General features: G+C 43.1%; 1 protein-coding gene across 1 annotated transcript in view; it reads left to right on the top strand.

Moving 5' to 3' along the window:
* SERINC5 (serine incorporator 5) overlaps nt 1-25540 on the top strand; it is a 102078-nt gene that overhangs the window by 53337 nt on the left and 23201 nt on the right. Inside the window, exons 3-6 of the mRNA XM_047088493.1 lie at nt 15158-15336; nt 16246-16328; nt 18010-18103; nt 23964-24175. Coding sequence (XP_046944449.1) covers nt 15158-15336; nt 16246-16328; nt 18010-18103; nt 23964-24175 — 568 coding nt within the window. The remainder of the gene's footprint in view (nt 1-15157; nt 15337-16245; nt 16329-18009; nt 18104-23963; nt 24176-25540) is intronic.

Genomic DNA, 25540 nt, shown 5'->3' with positions numbered 1-25540 from the left:
GCCTCAAAACGCTACATAAATATTTTGAATAGTTGAGTCTTGATGCTCTTCAGAATTTAACAGGGTGATCGTGTTACTTGGTTACACTGTAATCTGAGTTCGTGCTTGAAAAAGTCTTTTAAGTCCTATAATTCCTTCTTTCCTCCTGTCTTTCCTTCTTTACTATGTAGATGCCAAGCACTGTGCAAAGTGCAGGGGATGTAAGTATGAGTAATAGGGTTGTTGTCCTTAGAGAACCAGACCTCAGGTCGGGGAGAAAGAGACGAGTTTGGTGAGTGTATGCAGAAAGAACCCCTTGATGTGAGAGAGGCCGTATGCACGTGGGTGTGTTTGAAAGCTCCAAGTACGAGAACTCCATTAGCGACTTGGAGACCCTGCTGTCAGCTTAGCCATCATTTCTATTGACCTTTGGGGTCACATTAGCACTCAGGAATGTTTTCTCTGCGTCTCTGGACACAGCGAAGCTAAGGTGAGGTGGGAGGTTTGTAATGGAATGGAGCGTGTTGACCTCTAAAGCAGCCTTGAGCTTAATCACTAGGGGGTCAGGCATTTTGGGGCTGTGGTTTTTACATTTCAGTGATACTGTTTCTACAGTTTTAAAATAAGTCTAAAATTATCTTCTGAAATGTCGGCTTTCATCAGTGTGGGTTTTATTTTTGGTTGCACATGGTGTGTTTGCATAACAGATGTGAGGACTTTTTTCTGTTAGAGCTATTGAGGGCTTCTGGCCTGCAGAGAGGAGCATTGGAACTCCCAGGCATGTCCTCCCCCCATCTCCTCCACCACCCGGCAGATAAATTAAAACACTTAATGTACTGCTCTAAAAATGGCATATAGGAGGTGTACAGTTGAATTCATTTAAAGCACAAGTTCCATTTTGGGACAGCAGTGCTCTGGAGGAGGGAAAGAATCTCAGTGGAGGTGAGAAGGCAGGGCGGAGTCCTGGACACTCAGAAAATCCTCCAAATGGACCTCTCTGTTCTCTGCTGGTCCTTTGGCTTTTGATCTGTAGAGTAAGTCATCACCACTTGTCATTTGCCTTTGAGATGTTAATTTTATTCACCCTTGCTACACAACTCCTCAGCTGTTATTTCTGGTAGTCTAGGCTGTTAACTTTTCCTGTGGAGAGTCAGCTAGAAAACATTCTCTGCTCTGACGGCTTTTTGGCCTGTAGCAACTACTCAAACCCTGCCATTGTAGGGCAAAAGCACCCAAACAATGTACCAACAAAGGAGCATGGCTGTGTTCCAATAAAACTTTATTTGCACAAACAGAAGCCAGCTGAAATTTGACCCATAGGCTGTGAGTGTTTGATTCTTGTGTTTGTGGCTCTGTGCTTGTCATATGCAGTTAATTCTCTTCTCTCTGGGGGGAGAACTTCAGTGGCTTAAACTTTGTGTTGAAGACACCAGAGTCCTGAAGTTGCAGATAACTGGGATGGGTCAACCACATGTTGTGTCAACGAGACAAGAATAATGTACCAATAAATTTAGTGTGACACGTTTAACAGTCTGTCTTATTCTATGTGGCCTTTTGAAATAAATGGTAAATGATTAAAAAGAAAAGAAAACTTACATTTTTTTTAATATAGCCAAACCAAGCATTTTGGTGGTCAGCAAGAAGTGGGGATGGAGAAAATGAGATTGTGGGTCCCCTGTTGCTGGGGACACCCCATTCCAGGTCCAATAAATGGCAAAATGGGAAAGATGCTGGGTCAGAAACCTGAGTGTCTGCCATGTCCTGGTCCTCAGTACGAGGACTGGGGACTAGGATCTCTCAGAAACTTGATGTTCTGTGTATGGTAGAGTCCGATCTTTTGGGGATTTTAGATTCTCATGTCCCACTTAAGGCAAAGATCATGCATGAGCAGTGAAAATTAACCATGAAAATGCTTGAAATACCCATAAAGGAGAGCACACGTGGTTCTGTGTGTACAACATTTCACTAGAAAGTTAGCTTCTTGTCAGCATGGATTTTATTATTATTGTTGTTGTTGTTGTTTATTTATTTTGAGAGGACAGAGACAGCACAAGTGTGAGAGGAACAGAGAGAGAATCCCAAGTGCGCTCTGCACTGTTATTGCAGAGCCCAATGCCGGGCTTGAGCCCATGAAGCTGTGAGATCATGACCTGAGCCGAAACCAAGAGTTGGATGCTTAACTCACCGAGCTGCCCAGGCACCCCAGCATGGATTTTTTAAACCCATTTTATTCACTGCTTGTATCCCTATAACCTAGCACAATACCTGCACATAGTAGATGTGAATGAGTGAGTGAACGATGATCTCTGTGCTATATTGTATATTGAATTGTACAATGTAATGTGTAGTATGGAAGAAAGATTTCACATGCAAGCTCTAGTTTCGCTGGTTTAAAGAACTTGGTTATAGAAGACGGTCACACACAGTTGAATTTGTGTATAACATGTCATCGCTGTATTGCAAGTCCACATATTCACAAAGAAAGCCTGTTTGGGGCTCACTTAGGCTATAAGCATGTCTTTTGTCTGATAAGTTATCCGAATAGAAAAGTTTTCCTGTTGAGATGTTTAGTCTTCTTGTTATAGAACCCCCAGCATCTCTGTGTTCATGAGTGATTCTTTATTGACCTTTTTCCTCCCAGGGCAGCAGAAAGTCCTGCATCCAGACCCTGTGTTCTGTGGGAGGAGTAGGGGGGCAGTAACCACTAAAACAAAGTACAAACCTCTGTAGTGAGTTTTAAGTTGTTTCTGGGGTGAAGTGTAGATTTTTTCCTTGATCTCAGAGGGTCCCATTCCCACCCCACTTGCCTTGATTATCAGGGCAGTGTGTAATGGGTGAAGACACTCAGGAAAGAGGATTGAGATGCTGACCCCCAGGGGGCCAGTGGAGGATTTCCTGGCTCCCAGGAGTATATATGTGGCTCTCCTGACATTTTCTTTCCTTTCTTCTACTCACCCTCTTACTCTAACCCTAGAGTTCACAAAAACCCTCCCTGGGGAGAGTTTGGCAATATCTGTTAAAATTTAAAACATACTAAATTTATGACCCAAAGTTACCTTCTTGGTGTCTGCCCTCCTTAATGTTTTACACGCGTGTAGAGAGATATGTACAGTGGGGAAAATATCCATCATGCATTTTTTTTTCAAGTTTTTTTTTTTAAATTTGATTTTTTGTTTTTTTTTAAGTTTACACCTGAATTAGCATATAGTGCAACAATGATTTCAGGAGTAGATTCCTTAGTGCCCCTTACCCATTTAGCCCATCCCCCCTCCCACAACCCCTCCAGTAACCCTCTGTTTGTTCTCCATATTTAAGAGTCTCTTCTGTTTTGTCCCCCTCCCTGTTTTTATATTATTTTTGTTTCCCTTCCCTTATCTTAAAGTCCTCATATGTGTGAAGTCATATGATATTTGTCTTTCTCTGACATGTAAGGGTTAAATTGTAGTGTAGGGCTAATGCTTAGCTTGAAAAATAACAGCTTTGTGTTGACACTGAAGGTTAAGAGATAACAGCCTTGCTTTACTTTTGTAAACTAAGCCTCATACCCTTATAAATTAGGCTTCACCAATTAAGGAAACAAAAGTTCAAAGAAAAGAGCATCAGAGGCAGGGTCAAGGAGATCCACTGGTTGCAACTTAGAGGCAGAAAGTCTAAAATAAGCACCTCATTAGGCAACTGTTTCTAACTCATCTGGCAACTGTTTCTAACTCATCTGGAAACTATTTCTTTGTTCTGTTCCCAGGTGATGATAAAACGATGTGATTGGCTATAAAAACTCTGTACCCCAGCTGTTCAGGGCGCTCTCTTATCAAGAGTGTTGGTCCTGATTGGTCGGCCTTGCCTCTCATTGTAATAAACTTTGTTGTGACTGTCACTGGTGCCCATAGCATTCTGTTTCAGGAGTCGTGTGTATGCAACAGACTGACTAATTTCACTTAGCATAATATCCTTCAGTTCCATCTGTGTAGTTGCAAATGGCAAGATTTCATTCTTTTTGATGGCTGAGTAATACTCCATTGTATAGATATACCACATCTTCTTTATCCGTTCATCCATCGATGGGCATTTGGGCTCTTTCCATACTTTGGCTATAGTTGATAGTGCTATTATAAACATGGGGGTGCCTGTGCCCCTTTGAAACAGCACACCTGTATCCTGTGGATAAATGCCTAGTAGTGCAATTGCTGGGTTGTAGGGGAGCTCTATTTTTAGTTTTTAGTTTTTTGAGGAACCTCTAGTTTTAGTTTTTTGAGGAACCTCCATACTGTTTTCCAGAGTGGCTGCACCATCTTGCATTCCCATGCATTATTTTTATAAGAGTGAAAAATCAGAAACAACCTAAATGTCTGGCAGTTGGGTAACAGAAACTAAATTAGGGTTGGTACGGACATGCAACCATCCCCAAGATGTAGTGAGTGTAGAATAACACAGCAAAGTGTCCATAAGGGTATGCACACAGCTGCAACAGTGCTTACCTCTGGGGAGCAATCAAGTTGGAGGTGGGGTGATAATGGTCAAGAGGGTTGTATTTTCTCTACCTTTATTGTAATTTACATTTTCCTTGGCAACAAGAATGTAATTATTAAGTATTGCGTGAGTAATCACAAATCAATAAAATTTAGGAATGATCCTTGGCCTTTGCCGCTTGATTTCTTGGAAGTATGGGCAAAAGACCTGCTGGGTTTGCTTCCTGACCCATACCCAGACCTGGGCTATCTCCTCAACCATCTGTAGTTCGGCTTCTGCTCCCACTGGCTCTAGAGAATATTTTGATTCAATGTCCCAAATGACTCTTGGCTGCCAGACCCAATGTTACTTCTCAGTCCCCGCACAGTGGCATTATTTGACACTGCTGACCACACTCTGCTTCCTTTTTTTAATTTTTTTTAAATGTTTGTTTTCATTTTTGAGAGAGTGAGTTGGGGAGGGACAGAGGGAGAGGGGGGACAGAGGGATCTGAATGGACTCTGTGCTGACAGCAGGCAGTCTGACTCAGGGCTCAGACTCATGACCTCACAAGCCGTGAGACCATGACCTGAGCTGAAGTCAGATGCAAAGAGACTGAGCCACCCAGACGGTCCACATTCTGCTTCTTGAATGCCTCTCCTTCCACTTCTCTTCTTCAGTTTGTAGTTTTTCAGTTTCTTCCTTGAGTTTTTTCCTTCTTTCCAGCCCCTGAATATTTGCATTCCCCAGCATTTGGGGCTGTGTCCACCCCTGTCCCCCCTCCCCTCCTTCACCACATTCCTCTCCCCGTGAGTTTACCTATGATTGCCTCTTTTACCACTTCTGCTGGTCTACCAAATCTTTATCTCTAGTCCAGCTATCTTCCTGGAGCACCGCACCTTGCTTAGTCACTGTCTCATGCTTCCCATTGATACAGACACCTCCAATGCAATCTGTTTTTTAAGTGAATTATTGCCCCACCACTGGTCTGCCATCAGATCAGCTCTCAAGCTAGAAACCAGGATTCCTGTACCTGAGTTCCTCTGCCTTAATTTGTAGGCTTACATCAAATCAGCAAATGGGACCTATCCATTCCATGGCCCCCATTCCCCGATGCTGTTGCCTTCTGAATGCAGAGCTATAAAAACTTTCACTGGGATTAACTCTTACTTCTGTTACTGGTGTGGTGTAGTTTGTACATTCTACCTTCGATGTTACCTAATTCTCTCCTAGAGACTGGCATTAGTTGATCCCTGTTCTCCCGTGGAAGATCCTTTCATTCCATCATAATTACTCAGTCCTCGGGGAGTTGTTTTGTTTCTGTTGAAAGCTTTTTGTTGACAGTTTGAACAGAGTTGTTTTCTGTCTAATCATATTTGGGGCTGTGCCGATCCTGATGAAATGCTTGAGGTGGAGGAGCTGTGAGTGCTAATGCCAGCTCTGTATCATGCCTCTGTGATTCTGCAGAGTTACTGTTGGAGGCATTGAGTTCCTGATTTCAGAGGTGGCAGGGTCAGATAAAACTAGACTGTGGAAGTTGCGTTCCTCCTGTGGTTTTTAACAATGACAAATGGAGACTTGCATCTTAAAAATATTTAGAAACCCACCCCAAAGGGAAGTGAGTGTTGGTTGTTGGTACTGATTTTAAATAGTCCCACCCCTACCCCCAGGGGGCGCTTGGGTGGCTCAGTCCATTGAGCACCTGACTCTTGATTTGGGCTTACTTAGGTCATGATCTCACGGTTCCGTTCGTGGGATTGAGCCCTGCATTGGGCTCTGTGCTGATCGTGGAGCCTGCTTGGGATTCTTTCTCTCCCTCACTCTGCCACTCTCCCCTTCTCATGCGTGTGCACTCTTTCTAAAATAAAAAAATGAAAATAAAAACCTGTACCCCGTCACGAAAATGGCCTCAGAGATAATCACTTATCAAGGAATGAGCCCAGAGGTGGTCTACAGGAGGATGGAAGCTGACTTCGGTGTTCCCCATTTCACAGCTCCTGTCTGTTGGCGGGTGACAGATAGACATCACTGATACGGACCTGACATTATTCCACAGAGAAAAACAAATTGCCTTAGAAAGTTTGAAGATAAGTGGAATACCAGAAAGAGGAGAGGCAGACAGAAAGAGGCTCTGGTTATGAAATTCATTGTCAAGAGATATTAAACAGAACTTGCAGAGCTAGTTCTTCTGGTTTTCATGCTATTACTCATGCCAACCTGCCCAAAGCTTTCCTTGCAGCTTTTATATGGAAATTTTAAATGGAAATGCTCTGGAAATTTTATATAATGTGAGAATCTTTAGCTTTACTAATATGCCATTTTCTCATCTCTCCCAAATAACACTTTCATATTAGGAGGACACACCTCTCATCTTCCTCCTCTCTGCTTCTGTAAGAACCCTCCCAAAGTCCATACTTTTTTCTAAGTTTGTAGCATCTGGGCCTTGGGCCAACCAGACCTGTGTGTAGGCCTTTCCATACCTCTTCTGTGGGTTCTTGATACTTACTCCTCTGAGATTGAAGTTGTTTGGGGGACGTAGCTGGCATCTCTCCTGTGTAGGAAAAATTGTGTGGATTTCCTTCTAGCTTCCATGTCTTTGAGCTTCATACTTGTGTTGATGTTTTGAAAATATCTTCCCTGATTTGGGAGTTCAGATATATTTTCTTTGACCAGTGGCTAGATCTCTGAAAAACAGATAAATGAATGTTGTTTTTTGGAACTCAGTTCTTATATAAATATACCAGGGAAGGAGTCATCTTATTGGAAGTTAGCCTGTATCTTGCAACACCAATCCTTTGGTAAAGTGAGTAGAGCATCTCCTGATTTCTAAGATGCTTATTCCCCACTGTGTTTAAGTCAGAATGCAGCAACCCATCAGTTGTTCATGTAATGTGCTGATTCCCTCCCTGGAAAGATCTTTCTTCCTCCCTCCCTCCCTCTCTCTCTCTCTCTCTCTTTCTTTCTTTCTTTCTCTTTAAAATGTTAATTTAATTATTTTGGGAGAAAGATCAACAAAGCTTGCGTGCTGGGGGGGGGGGTAAGGGGAGGGGCAGAGAGAGAGGGAGGGAGAATCCCAAGCAGGCTCCACACTGTAAGTGCAGAGCCCAATGTGGGACTCTATCTCATGAACTGTGAGATCATGACCTGAGCTGAAATCAAGAGTTGGATGCTTAACTGACTGAGGCACCCAGGCACCCTCCCCCTTTTTAATGTTTATTTATTTTGTGTGTGTGAGAAAGGGCGCGAGCAGAGGAAGGGCAGAGAAAGAGAAAATTCCAGTCAGGCTCCGAGCTGTCAGCACAGAGCCTGACGTGGGCTCGATCCCAGGAACTGTGAGATCATGACCTGAGTCAAAATCAAGAGTTGGACACTCAACTGACTGAGCTACCCAGGCACCCCTCCTCCAAAAGTTCTTTTTATAAAGTAGATAGTACTTTAGAATTTAAGGCAGTTTATTTATTTAATTTTTTAAGTAGGCTCCGTGGCCAGTGTGGGGCTTGAACTCTTGACCCTGAGATTAAGAGGCTCATGCTCTGAGACTGAGCCAGCCAGGCACCCCAGGAAGTTTAGTTAATGGCTATTATGGATTAGGAACTGTGGCAATCACTTTACAAGGACTGACTGATTTAATTCTCAGGACAACTTCATAAGGTAGATGGCAATTTTATTTCATTGTACAGATATGGAAATTGAAGCTCAGAGAGGGTGTGTAATTTGCTCAAGTTAGTAGGGGAGTTGGGGTTGGAAGTCCACTGAGTCCTTGTTTATTTTTTCTGATAATTTTATGGCTTTGAGTTTGGCTGCCTTGAGGATTGAAAGGAAACCCTTTGCCCACAGGTCCCTACAGAACCAACATAGATGTAGTGTCCTTGGATGCCCAGGGCCCGACTTAAGGAGGCAACACCCTGAGCCAGCCCATTGCCTTCACTCCATAGTGTGGAGCCTGTGTATGATGTGTGTTTTCTTTTTTTAAAACTGGGATGGAACTTGGAAGAGCAAATATTGAACCAGAGCAAATTCCCCCTTCGTGAATCCTGCCAGCTTGTTCAACGTAGAGGTTCTTTGCCTAAAAATATTCACTACTTACTGAGGACTAACTGACTAAGTCACCCACAGAGTATAAAGCAGGTCTTAGTACTTGGAGCAGTGGGTAGTTTGGCTACTTTTATTTTGGATGAAACACATACTCACCTTTTGATGAGCCTGAGAGCCTCTGGGAGTAAATAAGCGGGGCGGGGGTGGGGGGGTTTAGAGTGGAAGTTTAGGCCTCCTGGCATTAGTGTTCTCCTTGAAATGGGTTTGGGGAGGAGAGGAGAGAAGTGGATTTGTGGGGAGTTAGGCAGAGAAGCGCCTGAAGTTAAAAGATGGGCTGGTGTAGATGAAAGGGGTACTGACATGCTTGTGTCATAGTTGAGGGGGGAATGTCAGAAATTAGTTTTGCTGACTGAGTGGAAGAGAGAAGGGAAGGAGGGAGAGGTGGATGAGTATTGTAGAGCAATAAGTTCTGTATAAGCAAAACAGCCTAATGGGGTGTCTGGGTGGCTCAGTTGGTTAAGCATTGGACTCTTGTTCTCAGCTCAGGTCATGATCTCACAGTTTGTGAGACCGAGTACTGCGTTGGATTCTGTGCTGACAGTGCAGAGCCTGCTTGGGATTCTCTGTCTCTGTCTCTGCCCCTTTCCCACTTGTGTGCGTGCTCAGTCTCTCTCGCTCTCTCAAAATAAATAAATTAAAAACATTCTTTAAATTAAGCTTTTATCTTAATTCCGGTTAGTTAAGGTGCAGTGTTAATATATTAGTTTCAGGTGTACAATATAATGAATCAATTCCATACATCACCCGGTGCTCATTTTAAGACAAGTGCACTCCTTAATCCCTATCACCTATCCCCCCACCCCCCCTCCCCTCTGGTAACCATCAATTTGTTCCCTATAATTAAGAGTCTGTTTCTTGGTTTGTCTCTCTCCTTTTCCCCCCTTTGCTCATCTTTTTGTTTCTGAAATTCCACATAGGAGTGAAATGATATGGTATTTGTCTTTCTCTGACTTATTTTGCTTAGCATTGTACTGTATAGCTCTATCCATGTCATTGCAAATAGCAGGATTTCATTCTTTTTAACGGATGAATAATATTCTACTGTATGTGTGTATGAACACCACATCTTCTTTTTCCATTCATCTTTCTTTTTTTAAAAAAAAAATTTTTTTTAATGTTTATTTATTTTTGAGACAGAGAGAGACAGAGCATGAGTAGGGGAGGGTCAGAGAGAGAGGGAGACACAGAATCTGAAACAGGCTCCAGGCTCTGAGGTGTCAGCACAGAGCCCGACACGGGGCTCGAACTCACGGACCGTGAGATCATGACCTGAGCCGAAGTCGGCCGCTTAACCGACTGAGCCACCCAGGCGCCCCTTTCCATTCATCTTTCGATGGACACTTGGGCTGCTTCTATAATTTGGCTGTTGTAAATAATGCTGCTATAAACATAGGGGTACATGTATCCCTTTGAATTGGTGTTCTTCTGTTCTTTAGGTAAATACCCAGTAGTGCATTTGCTGGACCATAGGGTAGTTTTATTTTTAACTTTTTGAGGAACCTCCACACTGTTTTGCAAAGCGGTGCACCAGTTTGCATTCCCACCAACAGTGCGTGAGGTTCCCCTTTGTCCACATCCTCACCAACCCCTTTTGTGTCTTGTGTTGTTGATTGTAGCCATTCTGACAGGTGTGAGGTGATATCTTATTGTAGTTTTGATTTGTATTTCCCTGATGGTAAGTCATGATGAGCATCTTTTTATGTGTCTGTTGGCCATCTGGATGTCAACTTTGGACAAATGTCTGTTCGTGTCTTCTGCCCATTTTTTAATTGGATCATTTGGTTTTTGGATGTTGACTATTTGACGATTTTTAACCTTGTGAGTTTGCTCACTTATGGTAAAACACGAGCTAAAAATTGAGACTCCTTCGGAAAGCACTTGCTGACTTCTCTTATTACCTGCATGGGAGTGCTTCCTGTGCCCTTGGGCCCAGTCCGAATCACTGTCCTAAAACAATTTCCAGACTAGACATTTTCACTGGGATGCCCCAGGGTGCCTCCAACCCTGTATGTTAAAACAAACGCCTGATCTGTTCTAGTTCCCCTGTTTGTCCTATGCCAACCCCATTCCCCCACCACCCCAAACAGTACCCACCGCCCCCTCCTTCACTTCATTCTTGTCATTCATATAGTCCTACCAGTTAGGACTTTTACCTACAGAATTTCTAGTCTCCCTACCAGTGGCTTACCTTCTTCATCTGTTACCTGGACTTTTGAACCAGGGCCTTCCACCTTACCCACCTACTGAAACCAGTCATCTTTTCATCTTTCTAGCATGGAGTACACCTGGCCCCTTCCAGAGAGAGCCTGACTTCTTTTGAGCTTTATTTTATGACAAGGAATGCTTTTTTTTTTTTTAGCATAAGTATGTCCCAAATATTGTATGGAGCATTCATTGTTAGAAGGTAGAGGAGGAAGAGTAAATTATTTCTCCCAAACTGAGAAGGCAACTTTGAGACTGGAAAACGAAGCAGGCAACTCGATACAATTTATACAGAGTTTTATTTAGGGTGACTTACTGAGTGTGGGGGTGAGGGGTTGATCTGGCAGAGAAGGATCCCCGGCAAGTGCAGTTATTCTCTGCAAAGTCTGGACCTTCGTTTGGATTTTACAGAGGGAGGGGACATGCGTGAGAGCACTGTCATGAGGTCAGAGGGTTCACATGTACCTAATTGACAGCTAACCTTCAATTAGATCTTTTGGCACCACCTGTGCCTCAGGAAGAGGGAAGACCATGTTCTATGTAACTGATTCATAGGGCCAAACAAGCCTCCCCCAGCCTCCATCTGGGCCTGGCAGGCATTTCTAAGTATATTAATCTCCAGGGCGCCCTGAACACCCAGCCCCAAGAGAGGTCATCAAGTGAACACAAACTAGCAGGAGGGCCAAAGATGGAGTCCGTACTGTCAGCACTCCTGCAGATGTACTGAGACTAAAAAATCTGTCATTGTGCAAAATTTAAATTTAACTATACACTTTGTATTTTATCTGGTAATCCTACACATGCTACTTTGTTTTGTAGCCTGTTAAAAAATACAGTAGTGTGTCTATTCTTTTACATCTTGAACTGATCTAAAAAAAAGAAAATTGCGGTTGTAGAAACTTTCTGACTACAAAATATTTGACATTTCTTTATGAAATCTTGTGTATCTATCTGTTCAGAGACAAGGACCTATACTAATTGGTTCTCAGCAACAATGCATTTTTGCCCGAGGCATTTACTTGAAAAAACATGCTGTTTTGGAAAAGCATGTTTCAGATTCAGGTATTATAATGACTGCAGACATTTTCTGAGTGGAGGGAATCTTCGTTCAGGAAAATGAACTCCCAATTAAATTTAGTTTTCCTTTTGCTGATGGAAATCTGAGTAGCCTTTAAGATCATTTCTGGAGAGGGGCATCTGGGTGGCTCAGTTGGTTGAGCGTCCAGCTCTTGGTTTCGGCTCAGGTCATGATCTTGCAGTTTGTGAGTTCAAGCCCCGCGTTTGGAATTCTTGCTCTCTATCTCTCGCTTTGCTGCTACTCCTCTCTCTCTCTCTCTCTCTCTCTCTCTCTCTCAAAATAAATAAGCTTAAAAAAATCTTTTCTGAAGAAAAAACTAGCTTGTCATGCTTCAATTTTACTTCCAGCTTTGTGTCATTTTTTCCCCTCTGCGATATTTTTTTGTCTTGTGAATAACAGTTACAATGTGATTTTCAGCTTATTGTTTTGTTCTGAAGAATGTTCCACTTTGATGTTAATAAGAAGCAAAGTTTCTTTTCTTTTTTTTTTTTTAATAACCATTGACTAAATCTTTATTTTCCAACATTAGTTAAGAAATATACTGCTTGTTTTTATTATGGAAGATTAAAAAATTTTTTATTTTATTTTATTTATTTTTGAGAGACAGAGAGACAGAGCACAAGTGGGGAGGGGCAGAGAGAGAAGGAGATAGAATCCGAAGCAGGCTGTAGGCTCTGAGCTGTCAGCACAGAGCCTGATGTGGGGCTCTAACTCACAAATCATGAGATCATGACCTGAGCTGAAGTTGGACGCTCAACTAACTGAGCCACCCAGGCGCCCGCCCCTATTATGGAAGATTTTAATCATTCTGGTAATGCATATAGGTTTTACATTGAAAGCTTCTAGTTGGACTAGAAGAAACCATTGCCAACATTTATCAGAAGATTAAGACTCATAAATAACAGTGTCAACAGATCAAAAAAAAAAAAGCTCAATTAATAGCCAATTCAGAGAGAAAAATGCAGATAGCCATAAATTTAACAAAAGATGTGAACACTACTCATAATGAGGACATTGAAACAAGATAGTGTTTTTTATTTGGGGGGAGGAAAATTTTTCCTCACCCTTCAAGAATTTCCTGGCTGGTCTAAAAATTAAATAGATACAAGACAGATTAATAGGGGAAATCAAACTTAATTTCATACTTTCACAGAATCCACATTATCTCATAAACATGAGATTCCAAAGATAGACAAAATGAGGTATATATGTCATCCTGAACTAAGGAGAAGGGGGAAGGGGCTTGAGACTTCGAGACTCTGATGGGAAGGAAGGCAATTTACTGGAAGATAAAGGGTAAATGTTTGGTAAACAGATTTGCTGGGCCATATGGAAGCAAGGGACAGAGGAATTTTCATAAACAGACCTTGCTGAATTCCTCCTTGTCTACTACCTAGTTCATAGTATGCTGTAGTTTGTTCGTTTTCTTTCTTTCTTCCTTCCTTCCTTCCTTCCTTCCTTCCTTCCTTCCTTCCTTTCCTTTCCTTTCCTTTCTTCTTTCTTTCTTTCTTTCTTTCTTTCTTTCTTTCTTTCTTTCAGAGAAGCAGGGTGCACCTGAAGCAGGGCTCAAACTCAACGAATGGTGGGTGAGATCATGACCTGAAGTCAGATGCTTAACTGACTGAGCCACCCAGGTGCACTAGGCTGTACTGGTCTATGGTGGTAGCTCCCTTCCTGGAACAAGTCCTCTATTAAATTCTCCCCTGCCCCCATCTACTTTTTTTTTAGGCAATTAGCAAGGAAGGCCAAAGTTTTTTGAGTCTTCTGGAACTTGATTGTTTTCAGATCAATGTAATTCTCACACCAAAGTGGCATATCTTGGGGCCATTTGTTTTTTTTAAAAAAATTTTTTTTTCAACGTTTATTTATTTTTGGGACAGAGAGAGACAGAGCATGAACGGGGGAGGGGCAGAGAGAGAGGGAGACACAGAATCGGAAACAGGCTCCAGGCTCTGAGCCATCAGCCCAGAGCCCGACGTGGGGCTCGAACTCACGGACCGTGAGATCGTGACCTGGCTGAAGTCGGACGCTTAACCGACTGCGCCACCCAGGCGCCCTCTTGAGGCCATTTGTTATGAACCTTTACTTTATCTTTAAACTGCAGGTTCAGGTTGGAAATGTGAGCAGTCTCAGATATTACTGATGAGACATGAATTGCTACAGTCTTTGAAGTGTGGTTTGACTCTAACTCTTGAAACTAAAACTTGACTCCATTTCTAGGTCAGGAGTCTTTCCTGTATAAATAATGGCATGTGTGCAATGAGCAGGCATAGCAATGTTTATTGAGTCAGCATTTGTAATAGCAAGAAAACATATAACAGGAAACAAAAAATTGTCCCTAACAAGTTCAGTGTGGGAAGCTTACCAATTTTGATCTAGAATTCTTACTATAAAATATTAAATAGTGGTTAAGAAGTGGGTTGGGATTTTATGTATAATTAATAGGGAAAGATCTCCACGGCTTACTGTTAGTTGGAAAGAAACATCACAGAAAAATACGTATAATCTTTTATTTAATAAAGCTGTTTTTTGTATATACTATATACATATGTGTGTGTGTGTGTGTGTGTGTGTGTGTGTGTGTGTGTGTGTGTATTGTGACTAAGTATGGGGATGAGGACACACACACCTGAACTAATAAAAATACCCACCAAATTGTTAACTCTCTTGAGGAGAGGAGTGACATTTTGGGTCAGGAGTGAAGGAAGTTTCTCACTTTTATTCTGTATGTTTATGCTTTTCAAGAAAAATGACAAGTATAATTTTTAAAAATTCTGATGCTAGATTTCAAAATTCATTAGGATGAGTAAAGGTGAAGTGGTATGCTATGAGCACTGTGTCTTTAAAAATGATTCAGAGAGGGGCGCCTGGGTGGCTCAGTCGGTTAAACGTCCAACTTCAGCTCAGGCCATGATCTCACAGTCCATGGGTTCGAGCCCTGAGTCAGGCTCTGTACTGACAGCTCAGAGCCTGGAGCCTGCTTCGGATTCTGTCTCCCTCTCTGTCTGCCCCTGCCCTGCTCATGCTGTCTCTGTCTCAAAAATAAATAAAAACATTAAAAAATTAAAAAAAAAATGATTCAGAGAAAATTGTTTGTTTCTCTATGCCCAAAGTACATTTCCACATTGGACTTTGATTTGCAGGCTCAGGGAACACTTCATGACAGCCCCTCTTTACCCAACTTTATTATTATTATTTGTTAGAAGTTTGTTTGTTTATAAAGTAATCTCTGCATTCAACATGGGGCTCAAACCCACAGTCCCAAGATCAAGAGTCAAATCTCTTCTGCCTGAGTCAGCCAGGCACCCCTCTCTTTACCCAGTTTTAACAGATGACTTTTTTCTGTTTTTTCCTCAGATTCCTTTTTACGAAGATATTTGTAAAGGCATTAAAGCTGGTGACACCTGTGAGAAACTAGTGGGGTATTCTGCCGTGTATAGAGTCTGTTTTGGAATGGCCTGTTTCTTCTTCATCTTCTGCCTTCTGACCTTGAAAATCAACAGCAGCAAAGGTTGTAGAGCGCATATTCACAACGGGTGAGTCTTCAGTCTTGGGGGGTTGGTTTCTGAATAGTTATTTATTTTGAGAGAGAGGGAGTGTGAGCAGGGGAGGGGTAGAGAGAGAGGGAGTGAATCCCAAGCAGGCTTGGCACTGTCAGTGTGCGGGGTTCTAACTCACAAAGCATCAATCCGATCACGACCTGAGCCAAAATGAAGAATCAGACGCTTAACCGACTGAGCCACCCAGGCGCCCCTAGTTTCCCCTTTCCTGATATTCAGAATAGTGTTCCTTGACCTCTTCTAATCCAACCATCTGACTGCTCTTCCTGTAGTTGAAATTGTTGACACTCGTTTTCGGGAAGGGGGGATTTGTCACCCCTCAGTGGCCCAAGAATTAGAATCCTGTTGGTCACGCCAGTACCACAGTGAGAGATGCAGCAGAGATAGGCGTTTTTATTTCTAGTACTAAGACCTACCCCTAGGTCATTTCCACCCCCCTGCAACAAAGTGATGTTTTGCGCAATCAGCGGCTATGCTGAATTGGTCTTAATTATGGGACAAGGCAGTCTCCAGTCACTTAATTACTTCCTCTCGATTTGGAAGGAACAGTACCAATGGTAGAAACATGGACTGACATGCTTACCTTCTCTCTCTCTTTTTTTTTTTTTTTTGAGAGAGAGAGAGAGACAGAGCATGACTGGGGGAGGGGCAGAGAGCGAGGGACACAGAATCCGAAGCAGGCTCCAGGCCTGAGCTGTCAGCACAGAGCCCGATGCGGGGCTCGAACCCATGAACCATGAGATCATGACCTGAGCCGAAGTCGGACGCCTAACCGACTGAGCCACCCAGGCGCCTCCTGACATGCTTACCTTATAAAAGGTCTTTTGTCCTTCCATGAATATCATTTAAATACATTTCCTCTTTTTTTTTTTTTTTTCTTTCCAGCTTTTGGTTCTTTAAACTTCTGCTGTTGGGGGCCATGTGCTCAGGAGCTTTCTTCATTCCAGATCAGGAGACCTTTCTGAATGGTACAAATGGGGTATTTGGGGTACCTATTTATTTTGTTCTTACCCATTTTGTAAAATTGTTCAAAAGTGTAGTCCAGGGTGCCTTTGATATTTCGAATTAGTGATTTTCTTGTGGTTTAATAAAAAAAAAAAATTCCTGCCTTACCTGCCCACACTGTATCCACCTTCCCCACTCCCTATCCCTTCCTGTTCACTCCTCTTTCTCCATCTAGATCTTTCCCCTATTCCCTCCCTTTCTGGCCAGGTGTTACTCTACAGCCTGGAGAATTCAATTGATAATTTTAAGGTGATTGGCTTGAAGGGAAAATGGGGCCCTGCAAGTCTGTCTGAAAACCAGTTTAGCATGTCAGCATGACACCATCACTGAAGGGGTTCTGGGACGCCTTGTTCTTTCTGAGCACTGCCGGGAAATCTGCCTACGCAGAACACGAGGCTACTGAGTTTTAAATCAGCTGCAGCTCTAATGAGATAAGAAAGGCATCATCCAGCCTTATTTCTAAACTTACCTATGTGAAACTGTATATAATATTGGATTACATTTCTTATTCCTAGAATTTCCCAAACTTAATTTAATTTGGGACCGTTAATCATAGCTGAAACAGGGGCCCTTCTACATGAAAACTAGGGAGATTCAAAACATTGTTTAACCCAAACGAATTCATTTTCCTAATTAAGGTAGTAAAAACATTCACACTGTGTCAGTCCCTAAGGAACAGCCTATGGCCCCTCAAATGGTCACTAGGGTCTGGCTAGTTTTTAGGGGCATAACAAGCTACATGCACTCCTGAAGGAGGTCCTCTCGGAGTCTTATTTTTTCCTAAAATGCTGTTAACTAGTTTTCTGTTCCCCACAGATGTACTTTTATGTGTTAGAAAGATAGATTTAGAATGGGATGCGGCCAACAGTTCTTTTTATAGACAACTGCAGTTCAGCCATTTTCATAGACAACCTGTAACCTAGAGACATGGCACGGAAGGTTAGAGCTTCCTTGTAGCAGAGTGAGGAGTGGATCTGAGTCCGTGGCCCCCAGTCTGACCCTCATTTCTCTACTAATCTCTGGTGGCTCACTGCCTTTTTTCTTCTTAAGATGTGTTTTTACTTACAAATCGTGGGTCGTTGTTGATTTTGTGAATAGCTGCATCTTTTAGGGTAGCTGTCAGTTACAGTGTGTAGGTTCAGCTTAGATGCTCAAGAGCCACACACAATGCTTTGTGTTCACATCCCAGCTACGTCCTTTCCTGGCCATGGGACATTTTTTTTTTTTTTAACGTTTTATTTCTCTTTTGAGAGACAGAAAGAGACAGAGTGTGAGCTAGGGAGGGGCAGAGAGAGAGAGGGAGACACAGAATCCGAAGCAGCCTCCAGGCTCTGAGCTGTCAGCACAGAGCCCCATGCGGGGCTCACACCCACAAACTGTGAGATCATGACCTGAGCCGAAGTCGGACACTTAATTGACTGAGCCCTGTGGTTGTGGGACTTTGCCGATTTGCATAGACTCTCAATTTTTCTCATCTGTAAAGTGCGTGTAACAATAGCACCCATCTTATACGCTTGCGTGGAAATTAAATGTGTTGCAGGTACAGTAAGAATGTAGTAAAGATAAACTGTAGTCATTATTCTCCTTTAAGCTCAGCACTTGGAGTGATCCCCTCATCTCCTTTTGGATGGTCTTCTTTTGCAGCCTGGCGCTATGTGGGAGCCGTCGGGGGCTTCATCTTTATAGGCATCCAGCTCATCCTGCTCGTGGAGTTTGCACATAAATGGAACAAGAACTGGTATGTGCATTTTGGGAAGGTTTCCAAGTGAACTCAGTCGTTGCTCGGGGAAACTGCCTGCAGTACGGTGTTGATAGAGGGTCTACCCCGAGCTGTGTTGGCAGGGGTGGGCAGCCTGCTCGTGCGAGAAACAGGTTGGCGCACTTTCCCTTCATTCCTCTCCTCTACCGGTTTTCCTCTCCTTTCTTCCTTTCCTTCTTCCATGTTATTTCTTTTTCACTTTTTGGCTTTTGGCTTTTCCCTCTGTTCTCTCATTTGGGCTCTGAGTCAGCTGCTGTTGTGACGTAGCCACACTCACATCCATTGCTGGCACCTCTTGGCCCTGGCTCCCCGGTTGTGACGCTAGGTGCCTGAAAACTTGGGCAGGTTTTATCTTATGCCTCCATCCTCAGGAGATTTAGAAAAAAGTACTTTGGGGGCACCTGGGTGGGTCAGTCAGTCTGACTCTTGGTTTCAGCTCAGGTCATGATCTTTCATGAGTTTGAGCCCCATCAGGCTCTGCACCAACAGTGCGGAGCCTGCTTGGGATTGTCTCCCTCTTTCCCTCCCTCTCCCCCACTCGTGCTGTCTCTGTCTCTCTCAAAGTAAATAAATACACTTAAAAAAAATTTTTTTTGGTTCTTTCTCAATCTGCCTAAGATTATAAAGATCTGTTGTGCTACCTTAGAAAGCCATCCTGAATTTAAAAATGTAGATTCTTTCTAAGCGCCTTGAGCATGGAATTCACATCCTAGGATAAGCAGGAAATGCCAAATTATTAATAGCTAGTTTTATTTCTTGCTGAGCCACACAATTCAGGAAATGGCAACTAGGTAAGTGTCAGCCCCTTGAGTGCTAAAGGCCAGGCTGACTCCCTTTGTGCCCCCAGGCAGGGCACTTTGCTGCTCTTGTTTGCTTAGCTTCCTTATAAAATAACAAATGAGAATAACTATCTATTGTGCCTAGGAAGACTTCTTGTTGTTTTGTCATTTTTATTCGCATCATGTTATTTTAAACTGTTTTGGAAAAAAGAAATCAGAAAATAATGTATGAACATGAAATTTATTTTTTCTCTTGGACAAAACAAAATATACGGTCCAGATTCCCTCAAAATAACTTTTCATTCTGATTATATTCTTCAGCTTGGTGGTAGTTAGTGTTTCATTGGGTTTGGTTTTGTTTCTTTAGAGATCAAATCAAGAGATGCCTGAGTGAAAGGCTAGTGTTATCATTTTATAATTTAGTGAATACTAAATACCCAAATACTTAATAGTCAGTTTCTAAAATATTTACAGCACATAGAGGAGTCACATAAGTGATACTACAGAAATTTATTTTGTCTAATATAAAATCATTCTAAATGTTTCCTAAAATTCTTACACATATAGGTCAAAATAGGGAACTTCATGGTGGAAGAATACCGTTTTTGATACTGGGTGCCTGATTTACCCAGCAAGCAGTATGTTCTCTTGACAATATTTGAGCTTCTTTACTCTGACTTGAATGTTTTGCTCAGTTCTGAAGCCATTTTCTGGGACTAATTATTCATGCTAAGTTTTAACAGGCATTTTGGAAGAGTTTGGCTGCTGTAAAAACCTTCCAGAAACCACTCAGTAAGAACAACTTAAGTGCTTTGCAACCGATGATGTTGCTATTGTCTACACATTGAGGCCAGTATCCCAACAAAATCCCTTAATGTCAGCATATTCATAGTTGATTTGTCTGCCTAAAATTAGGATTAAGCTAGGCAGCTCACTAATAATGTATTTTCAGATAAATTAATCTAATTTACTAGGTTTGTTTTTTAACAGAGACTATTGCTTACAAGGATAGTCTAGAAAATATAATACATCACTTTTCATGGAACAACCAAACTGCTTTTTCTTCCCTTTTCCTCTCTGTTTTCTCTCTCTCTCTCTCTTTTTTTTAAGTTTACTTATTTATTTTAGAGAGAGAGAGGGAGAGTGAGAGGAGAGAGACAATCCCAAGTAGGCTCCCTCCCAACTGTCAGTGCAGAGCCCCATGTGGGGCTTGATCTCACAAACTAGGAGATCATGACCTGAGCTGAAATTGAGAGTTGGCCACTTAACCAACTGAACCACCCAAGTGCCCCTGTTTCCTCTTTTCAAGAAATATCTTGAGAAGCAGATCCCAAAGGCAGTAGGACAGAGGCCAGGGGTCCGGAAACCAGGAGACTGCAGGTGTCTGTCCCTCTGCTCCTCTAGATCGCTGTTTCCCTTTGGGCATATTACTTGGCCTCTCTGACCGCTGTTTTCACACCTGCAAAATAACATGGTCACGTTAGATGTTTAATTTTCTTTTTCCTTTCGACCTCAGATATTGTGACTTGAAGTGACACTTCTATATCAAAATTGAAATAGCAAAAAGTAGAAGGTACATTTAGGTGTTTCTAACATAGACCCATTTTCTAAACGTGCTAGATTTGTCATTTCTGCTGTGGCTAGGTGTTAGTTACTCCAGAACCTGAGCCCAGCCTGGTGCCAGCGTACTGCTGGGTTGGTGCACTCTGCCCCGTTGTCTGGTCCTTTTCTAATCTCCTTTGAAGCACTTCTTCTCATTTAGCATTTATTCACAGTTTTGGGGAGTATTAACTGTGTCCCAGACAATGTGGTAGGCACCGAGAGTATAAAGATAAGTAAGTCATGGCACTTGGGTTATCTGCAAAACAAAAGGTCATTAAGGAGGATGTCATGAATCTGGAGCAGCAGGAATAGCAGCCATTCTCCTAAAACACTGCTGCACAAAGTTATTATTTTTTTAATGCTTGTTTGTTCCTGAGAGAGAGAGGCAGAGAGAGACAGAGAAAGAGAGTACAAGTGGGGGGGGGGAGGGGCAGAGAGGGAGGGAGACACAGAATATGAAGCAGGCTCCAGGCTCTGAGCTGTCAGCACAGAGTCAGACACAGGGCTCAAACTCACAAACCTTGAGATCATGACCTGAGCTGAAGTCGGACACTCAACCAACTGAGCCACCCAGGCACCCCCACAAAGTTATTTTTTAACAGCTGACATTTCTTACACTAATATTCAGTAGGCACCTGTTTGCCAGGCACTCAATAGCAGGAGAAGAGCAGTGAACACAGTGATGTCCTGCTCTATGAAGCTTACCTTCTCCTGTTGGGGAGGGCAGGAGGCATGGACAGATAACCAATTTATGATCAAGTAAATAAGTAACAGGTTCAATGGGAAAAGACCGGAGAAAAAGAAAGCAGGGTATGGGGGTTGAGGAAAGCAGGGCAGGGAAAGGCTTCATGATCAGGTGTGAGGGAGACCACTGCAAACAGAAGGAAGTGTGGAGGCTGAGGCAGGACTGTGCCGGGCCCATGCCTGGCTTGTTTGGGGGCAAATGGGGGCCCACTGTGCTGCACCCCTGTGGTGAGGGATGGGCACCAGAGGTGAGGTAGGAGATGCCATTTGGCCAGATGCTGTCGGGCTTCTGGGGCATTTATGTGAGGTAGGAAGGGCATTAGTGGGGTTTGAAACCAGAGGAAAGTGTTACAAAGTATATTTTAATTCCAGGAAAGGTTTGGGGTGTCAGAGGTGCAAGTAAGGAGGCCCGTGGAAGATAATCCAGGTGAGAGATGGCTGTAGCTCAGACAATGGTAGCAGCAGTCAGATTCTAGTCTATTCCAAAATTGGAACTTATGGACTTTGCTGGTGGTGATGAGGAGGTGGGGTTGGGTGGGGGGAGGGAAAAAAGACTGTAGTCACGAGTTCTTTTCTTTTTTAAAAAAAAGTTTCCCTTCCCAAAAGGAAGGAATGGAACTGCCACCTTCTGAGTTTGGGAAGATGAAGAAAAGCAGGATTAGGGGGTAGAGATGCGCATTTGGGAAGTCAGTTTGGACCAGGCCCCTTCCCCCGCCCCCTGCGCTGAACAGTTGGATAATGTGAGTCTAAAGTTGAAGGGAGAGGTTAGGGTTGGGAATTTAACTTTGGGAATGTAGACCTATATTGACTATAAGAAAGTCTTCATATGCTAGCAACAGCCCAAAAGACCAGTAAAGGAACAGTTGCACCCTACCCACACACTGGTCAGCAGTGTTTGCCTTTCTCTATACATTGCATTCTGTTCCTGTCATCGATTACCATTTGGCTTCTACATCCACTCCCCCCCACCCCTTCTCGAGTCTTACTCTATTATTTCCTTCGTGTGCCTTTTATGTTAGACTAATTCTGTGGTCACTGGCGTGGTTTCAGGAATATGATGGTCATTATGATTTTGGTCTTCCCTCCCTGTTTGTCTCTGGCTGCAGTAACTTTTTCATCATTAAAACATTTTAGCTGAGTTGCCTGAATACTTTCCAGTTCTGTGAAAACATTAAGCAAGTTGCTTTCTCTGTGAAGGTTTGTGACAATGTGGTTACAGTGTGGCAGTTTAATCATAAGGCAGATGACAGTGATTCACCCGTGCTCCCTATGGTTCTATCGTCTTGATTGAGCGGTTTTGAACTCTTGTTATTGTCCTCAACGATTTCTATAGATTGTTAAACCACCGCTCATTTCTCTTATCCCTTTATTAATATTTACATAAACTAGAGAGAAAATTAATCTCTTCTTTAAGGGTTTTTATTGTAAATCCCATTACAGTTTTTAACTCCTTTCCTAGCTGATTTTATTCTTTTCAGACTCTCCCTTGGAGCATCTGGGTGGCTCAGTCAGTTGAGCATCCGACTTCAGCTCAGGTCATGCTCTCATGATCTCATGAATATGAGCCCCTCGTCAGGCTCTATGCTGACAGTGCAGAACCTGCCTGGGATTCTCCCTCTCCCTCTCTCTGCCCCTCCCAAAATAAATAAACCCCCTCTCAAAATAAGTAAACTTAAAAAAAAAAAAAAAAAAAAACCAACTCTCTTTTAATCCTATGTGGCATCGCTTTGGAGAAGCAGTACCACTACAGACCCACCTTTGCAGCAGAGGGATGAAAGGGCCGAGGTCATCCAGTCTTTGAGTGAAGTTTGTCTCTCCCTAAAGAGAAGATGGACATTAGCAGAAGCTGCTACAGCAGCCCCTCCAGGCTCTGTGTTGAGAGGGAAACCACAAAGACAACTTAACTAAGAGCTACTTTTTTTTTTTTTTTTAACGTTTATTTATTTTTGAGACAGAGAGAGACAGAGCATGAACGGGGGAGGGTCAGAGAGAGAGGGAGACACAGAATATGAAACAGGCTCCAGGCTCTGAGCCATCAGCACAGAGCCCGGCACGGGGCTGGAACTCACGGACCGTGAGTTCATGACCTGAGCCAAAGTCGGACGCTCAACCGACTGAGCCACCCAGGCGCCCCAAGAGCTGCTTTTTAATACTGCTGAAACCTATCCCAGGGCGATTCCTTTTCAGAATGGGGAGGTTATGGAGCGCCTGGGTGGCTCAGTTGGTTAAGTTTCCAACTTCAGCTCAGGCTGTGATCTCATGGTTTGTGTGTTTAAGCCCTGCATTAGGCTCCACACTTGGAATTCTCTCCCTCTCTCAGCCCCTTCCCCGCTTGCACGCATGTGTATGTGTGTGTGTGCACTCTCTCCCTCCTCTCTCTCTCACAGTAAATTAAAAAAAAAAAAAAAGAATGGAGAGGTTAGAGTCAAGTCTGTGCAAGTACATTTTAGTTGATGAATACATATGTAAAAACAGAATGTTGTAGTGTTTAGGAAAAATTCTAAGCCTGAACCAAAATTGTTTTGAGATGTTTACCTGTACCTTCTAGCTTTCATTGAGACTAACTGTTGATAAAATGATAGTCTTCCGGACAACTGGGGTGATAGTGGCCTGGGGGCTGATAGCATTAGTTACCGCCTGAGAGACGGTCAGAGAACAGGGGCCTCATCACCTTGTCTTCTCTCCTCTCCCTCTTACCACTTCTGGAGAAACAGGACTGCCGGCACAGCTACCAACAAGCTGTGGTATGCCGCTCTGGCCCTGGTGACACTCGTCATGTACTCCATCGCCACCGGAGGCTTGATTTTGATGGCAGTGTTTTACACCCAGAAGGACGGCTGCCTGGAAAACAAAATTCTCCTGGGGCTGAACGGAGGCCTGTGTCTGCTTATTTCAGTGGTAGCCATCTCGCCTTGTGTCCAAAATCGTAAGCACAAGTTTTTTCCATCCCTCCTCATTTATATATTTTTTGTGTGTCTTTGACCAAACCCGGTGTTTTTGTTTGTTTTGTTTTGTTTTTAAATTCTGGCCACTCCATAATTTATCATGGATGGGTCAGCAGTAGGAAGGGTGGGATTGAAGTCTTCACTTGGGCTGAATGGGATAGTTGGCATGCTTCTTGTCAAGAAAGATCTCAATGTAGTAAAGGCAATAAATAAGATAGCTATTACCATTATTATTTTTTTTTTTTATTTTTTATTTTTTTAAATTTTTTTTTTTCAACGTTTATTTATTTTTTGTGGGACAGAGAGAGACACAGCATGAACGGGGGAGGGGCAGAGAGAGAGGGAGACACAGAATCGGAAACAGGCTCCAGGCTCTGAGCCATCAGCCCAGAGCCCGACGCGGGGCTCGAACTCACGGACCGAGAGATCGTGACCTGGCTGAAGTCGGACGCCCAACCGACTGCGCCACCCAGGCGCCCCCATTATTATTTTTTTTTAATGTTTGTTTATTTTTGAGAGAGACAGAGAGCGTGAGCAGGGGAGGGGCAGAGAGAGAGGGAGGCACAGGATCCGAAGCAGGCTCCAGGCTCTGAGCTGTCAGCATAGAGCCCGATGTGGGGCTTGAACCCACAAACCGTGAGATCATGACCTGAGTTGAAGTCAGACGCCCAACCGACTGAGCCACCCAGGCGCCCCAGCTATTAACCATTATTAATGAATGTACCACAAGGAGCGTTTAAATGGAAGATGCCCTGATTGTATATTAAGTTCTTCCCTATAATCTCTGTGTAAAACTTGAATGAGAAGGCTGAGGAAGGAGTGCTTTCTGGGCTCATCTTTCACTCAAGGCCTATGGACCAAAAATCAGGGACCATGTGGTCTAGGAGTCAAGAAGCAGGAAATTTGATCTGGCTGAGCCAGCAGCTGGCCCACGAGCTAACCTTCCTCAGATCCAAGTCCTTTCTCAGTAAAGCCAACAAATCTGTAAACCTGACGTGACCTAAGGTTGTTTCAAAGGCAAATGGAAGAGGGGTGCCTGGCTGGATCAGTCAGTTGAGCATGTAACTCTTAATCTCCTGTTGATGAGTTCAAGCCCCATGTTGAGCATAGAGCTTACTTAAAAACGAACAAACAAACAATCCACAAAGGCAAAGGGAAGAAATAATGGGATTTTGGAAGTGCTTTAGAAAGTATAGACTCGAGTTGTCTTTTATAAGCAACTTCTGATGTCTTAAGCCAGACTGCCATCTTTGGTTATAGAAAGAAGTGTCCATGGCCTAATTTCCTTGTAGAAAACCAAATGACATTCAGGTTTCTAGATAGGAAAAGGGCAATGTGGCCAATAA

The sequence above is a fragment of the Lynx rufus genome, unplaced genomic scaffold (assembly GCF_022079265.1).
Source record: "Lynx rufus isolate CCGP_SWC_20201006 ecotype Redwood Valley unplaced genomic scaffold, mLynRuf1.p SCAF_1, whole genome shotgun sequence".
NCBI lineage: Eukaryota > Metazoa > Chordata > Mammalia > Carnivora > Felidae > Lynx > Lynx rufus.
Note: the sequence above shows the minus strand (reverse complement) of the source record. Positions and strands in the feature narration are given on the sequence as shown.